A 5087-nucleotide genomic window follows, 5' to 3' on the forward strand; every position below is an offset into this window, starting at 1 on the left:
CTGCCAAGTCCCCCATCACGGTGAGGCCCCGCCTTCCACCAGCCCCGCCCCCTGCAGACCCCCGCCCCTTCCTCGCTGAGGCTGTGGCGTCCAGACACCTCCCCGAGGCTGGGCTGCAGCCGGGCAGGGAAGGGTGGTGTCAGACCCCTCCTGCCCAGCTGGGAGCCTTGGCGCTCTCCCTCCACCCAGGTGATAGCCAGGGGCATCTCTGGGAATAACGGCCATGCGGAGCTCTCCCTCCGTGCCAGGAAGCTGGATGACAAGGTGAGGGGCCCCCCCCTGGGGCCCAGCTTTCCCTCCTGTCAGGAGGTGTAGACAGAGCTACACTGTGTCCACAGGGAGACAGGTGGCTGAGGAGTGGGACGCACTCAGAGCCGTGGGTGGGGCTGCCTGTCCAGGCGATTGTGCTGCTGTCAGGGTCCTGTATGTGTCGCTGCCGTCAGCTCATCCTCAGCTCCCTATGAGGGGCACTCAGGGAGGTCCCCGTCCAGACAGTGGAGGAATTGGATCTGAACTCGGTTCTGGTCCCGCTGGCTCCTCACATGGGGTAGGGGCACAGAGCAGGGGTCTGACCTGGTGTTGCCTGCTGCCTCCCCTGGACGGAGACTGAAGCGGGGCTGGGGCAGGTGGGGGACAGGGTGGGAGCTGAGCGCTGGGCGCTGGGGAGCCAGGGACGCTCCAGAGGACGTTGCCCTCACAGCCAGGAGGTGGCAGAGCCTGGACCCCACCGCTTGCCAGGCACACCCTCTGCTCCTCCTGCAGGGCCTCTTCAGCAAGCCGGACCCCCTCCTGGAGCTGCACCGGATCAACGATGATCAGAGCAAGCAGCTGGTGTACAGGACGGAGGTGAGGGGTCCCTGGCCAGCACCCAGGGACAGCGTGAAAGGACAGGGGAAGGAGTCACCCCGGCCCTCCCTGTACCTCCCTGGCCCCCCCATGGCTGTAGCGTCTTGACCTCCAAAACCGCCATCCCCCTTTGAACAGAGAGCGGCCAGGTGGGCATGGAGTTTCTGTCCTAGAATCAAGAATCCGGATTTGTTACCACTACCTGCCCGTAAAACAATATTTCAGTTACACCAGTGGGAAGGCTTTCTTTCTTTTTTTCTTTTTTTTTTTTTTTTTGCGGTACGCAGGCCTCACTGTTGGGGCCTCTCCCATTGCGGAGCACAGGCTCCGGACGCGCAGGCTCAGCAGCCATGGCTCACGGGCCCAGCCGCTCCGCGGCATGTGGGATCATCCCAGACCGGGGCACGAACCCGTGTCCCCTGCATCGGCAGGCAGACTCTCAACCACTGCACCACCAGGGAAGCCCCGGAAGGCGTTTCTTTTTGAGATAAATTAATTTGAGTAAAAAAAGGCTATTTAAGGAAAAAGAAGTTCAGGTGGTCCAGGAATGTGGGGGGTTAGGAAGGTGGCTCTGGAAGGAAAGAGGTTCGGAGACGCAGCTCTGGGCTCGCAGGGTCCTGCTGGGAGCCTGAGGCAGGGCCGCCTGAGCTGCCCCCAGTCCACAGGTGGTGAAGAATGATCTGAGCCCCATCTGGCAGCCTTTCAAGGTGTCTCTGAGCAGCCTGTGCAGCTGTGAGGAGCCTCGGCCTCTGAAGGTGGGCGGGGCGGGGCCGGCTGGCGGAGGGTGGGTGCTGGGGAGGGGATGGGGCGGCTGGGGCGGGGCTGGGGCGGGGCGAGTCCCCCCAGACCACACCTTCCTGGAGTTGAGGTACTTGGGGAAGGATGGTGGGAAGGGGGCGGCCTTGCTGCAGGGGCATGGAGACACCCAGGCTGGGGGCCTCAGAGGGGCAGGCGGGCTGCGGGGTCCCGGGGTCCCCAGGGCCTCATCTGGGATTATGACTCTCACGGGAAGCACGACTTCATCGCAGAATTCTCTACCACCTTCGTGGAGATGCAGAATGCTTTCCGGGAGGACCAGGTGAGAGCAGGAAGGGCCCGCCTGTCCCCCAGAATGCGCTGGGGCGCTGGCCCTGCGCTGGGTTGCCCCAGAAGTTGTTGTGATGGCTTTAGAGGGGCTAAAGATGGTGACAGAGCGGGACACCCACACCCACCAGGTGGCTGGAGTAGGGACCACAAGCCTGTGGTAAAGCTGAAGTGACAAATGCCAGTGGGGCGGGGCTTTCAGGCCTCCCCTGCCCCTTGGGGTGGGTGTTGGGTGCTGGCACTCTGGGTGGGGTTCCCTGCCTGTCCCTGTCCCCCTGGCCCAGTGGGACTGTGTGAGCCTCAAGTACACGCAGAAGCACCGCAGTCCCAAGAGCTCTGCGGGGGTCACCCTGGCAGACCTGAAGGTGAGCCTTGGCCCAGCCTGCAGCCCCTCCCCCCCGCAGTGGGTGGAGGTGGTGCTCCTGCCTCAGCTCTGCAGAGAGTGAGCCGGGCTGGGGTGGCTGGCCACTGCCTGGAGCCCCCTGTAGTCAGATGGACCCTCAAGGGCCCCCATCCCAGAGGTCTGGTGCCCCCAGTGTGTGGAGATGGGAGGGATGGAGGGGAGGGGGAGACGGAAGAGAATATGTGGTGGGGGGAAGACGGGCATTCAGGCGGCCTGAGGGCCTGAGAGGAGGGGACTGAGGCTGCTGGGCTCCTGGGGGAGGGCATGTCCCAGGAGCCCCAGAGGTCCCGACCCCGAAGCCCTGGCCTCAATCTTCCCAGGGTGGGGACCCCGGATGATCTACAGGGCGTACTCGTTCCGGGACTGCATCATGGGTGGCTGCCAGACCACTTCACGGTGAGTCCATGGACTGTCCGCACAGCCTGCTGGGTGCATCCCAGCAGGATGGGTGTCAGCGGCCGGGCCCCACCCCAGGGCTCCCAGCAGCCCCTCCCCACCCTGGATGTAACTCAGAGCCCGTCTGGCACCCAGGGTGGATGGGCGCAGAAAAGGCCCTTCGGCAGGGCCTGCAGGTCCCTTCTGTGTGGCCTCTGCACTCCTTCTCGTGACAGCCAGAATGCCCTGAGGAAAGTGACTGGGCCGGGGGCACCCAGGGACCCCAGCTCGGGGCTTGCTCCTCCCCGGCCCTGCCTAGCCCCTCCCTTACCCCCGCCTCCACAGCCCCCCGCTGTAGAAGGAGGTGCTGAGGGTCCGCTGTGACCATGCTGGCTCCCTGCAGCTGCTGGTTGGTATTGCCCTCAGAGGCGCTGGCCAACCCTGGGGACCCAGGAGCTTTGGGGTTGGCACATCCCTTCTGTGATCCCGCCAACACAGCGCTGGGCCCTCGAGCTCACACCTCCAGGTTTCCCTGCAGCCCTGGGCGAGTGGCTCCCCAGGCCTCAGTTTCCCTTACCTGTCAGATGGGGGTGCAGGTGCCCACCCCAGCCCAGGAGGGAGGGGTTCCTGGGTCTTCGCACTGTGGCCCCTGCAGGTGGCCGTTGACTTCACGGCCTCCACTGGGGACCCCAGGACCAGCTGCTCCTTACTATATCAGCCCCTTCTATCCCCGCGAGTACTGCAGGCCCTGGCGGCTGTGGGCGAGACCTGCCAGGACTACGACAGCTGCGCTGGCCCAGCGCCCCCAGCCCACTGCCTCCCAGGCTCTGCGTGGAGTGTGGGTCGGCACCTGCAGGGCCCGAGATGGGAGGTGGGGCCGCCCCCCAACCGTGGTCCCCTTGGTCCTTCACACAGACATGGCGTCCGAATCCCACTTCACAGACCGTAAACTGAGGCCATGGTGGGGCGGACCCCTCGCCTGGGAGGTGATGGGGGCCTGCACTCTGGGCGGCTTCTTCACGGCTCTGGGCCTCAGTTTCCCCCATGTGGCTCGGGGCGGGGCCTGGACCCCCATAGAGTTTCCTCCTGGTCTGGCTCTGTCGGTATCTCTCCAAAGTGCCCGCACCCACCCCCAGGGAGATCAGGGACCCTGGGTGATGGGGCCGTCTCTCTTCCAGCGACAAGAGGCTCTCTGCTTTGGGGTTCGGAGCCCGGATCTCTCCCAAGTATGAGGTAGGAGAGCCCGGGTCTCAGGACCCCTGGCTGCTGCCTTTCCTACTGGGAATCAGCTACCATGTGACCGGTGGTGGGCAGGTTGCAGGGACCGCCTGCTGGCCAGAGGGCTGACCTTTCACCTCCCAGCAATGCAGCCCTGTCAGGCAGAGGGGGCCATTAGTCTGGAACCTTCCAGTTAGAAAGGACATTCAACTGGCTTAAGCAGAAAACTTGGGCAGGGGGTGGGCGGTGGATTTATTGGCTAGTGCAGCTCAGAAGCTTCAGGTCCCCCTGGATCCAGGGCTGGAGCAATGCCCAGCACTGGTCTGTCCGAAGCGTCTTTGACGTGGTGGCCCTGGTGGCTCCAGACCTACCTCTCCCAGTAGGTGGGGGTGTGGGGTCCTGGGAGGGGGACCCACTGACCAGTCCCTTCTGTGCCTGCCCAGGTGTCCCATGACTTTGCCATCAATTTCAACCCTGAGGACGATGAGTTTGAAGGTAGGAGCGCGAGGCACCCGGGGTGGGGCTGCAGCGGGGCTGGGCTCAACCCCCTGCCCCACCGGAATCTGGGGCGTGGAGGAAGCCTACCCGGAACTGCCTGCCCAGGGTCCAGCTCTAGGTGCCAGGGCTGGGCGCATGAGGAAGGGCTGCCTGCTGCTGGGGGACAGGACAGGGCCGGGGTCCGCTGTGGGTGAGATGGGGCGTGGCGGCAAGGAGGCCGAGGGAACAGGGGCAGCAGGCAGGAGGCCGGTGTGTCTGGACCGAGTGAGGACCCAGCTGGGAGATGCCAAGGGCCCCAGAGCCAGCGGCTGAGCTCTGTTTTCGGGCACAGAATTCTCACCCTGGAAGCTGATTTGCTCTTTACGGTTCTGTCGTACATATATTGTTATTTTGTTTGCTTTGCCAGTGTTTTCCTTGTATTTTTAATTTACACAAATAATACTGTGCTAAAGGCTGCATTCTGCTTCAGAATGTTTTGTAGACCTGTTCATGCTGCTGTAGGCACGGCTACTCTGTTGCCTTCTTTTAACTTTTTATTTTGAAAAAAAATCAAATTTATGGAAGAATAATATCCTTACAACACCTTTGGTACCTGCTTTCCCTGGACTCGCCTGTCATTGACTTCTTTTTTTTTTTTTTTTTTTTTTGTGTTACGCGGGCCTCT

At 62.8% G+C, this 5087-nt stretch overlaps 1 protein-coding gene across 1 annotated transcript in view; it reads left to right on the plus strand.

The window, feature by feature from the left end:
- CPNE7 (copine 7) overlaps positions 1 to 5087 on the plus strand; it is a 19185-nt gene that overhangs the window by 3815 nt on the left and 10283 nt on the right. Inside the window, 11 exon segments of the mRNA XM_007468480.1 lie at positions 144 to 264; positions 763 to 846; positions 1512 to 1601; positions 1826 to 1930; positions 2214 to 2293; positions 2669 to 2715; positions 2718 to 2728; positions 3363 to 3490; positions 3883 to 3940; positions 4369 to 4420; positions 4542 to 4687. Of these exon segments, the coding sequence (XP_007468542.1) occupies positions 144 to 264; positions 763 to 846; positions 1512 to 1601; positions 1826 to 1930; positions 2214 to 2293; positions 2669 to 2715; positions 2718 to 2728; positions 3363 to 3490; positions 3883 to 3940; positions 4369 to 4420; positions 4542 to 4687 (922 nt within the window).

Source organism: Lipotes vexillifer, unplaced genomic scaffold, assembly GCF_000442215.2.
Source record: "Lipotes vexillifer unplaced genomic scaffold, Lipotes_vexillifer_v1.1 scaffold23, whole genome shotgun sequence".
Lineage (NCBI taxonomy): Eukaryota > Metazoa > Chordata > Mammalia > Artiodactyla > Lipotidae > Lipotes > Lipotes vexillifer.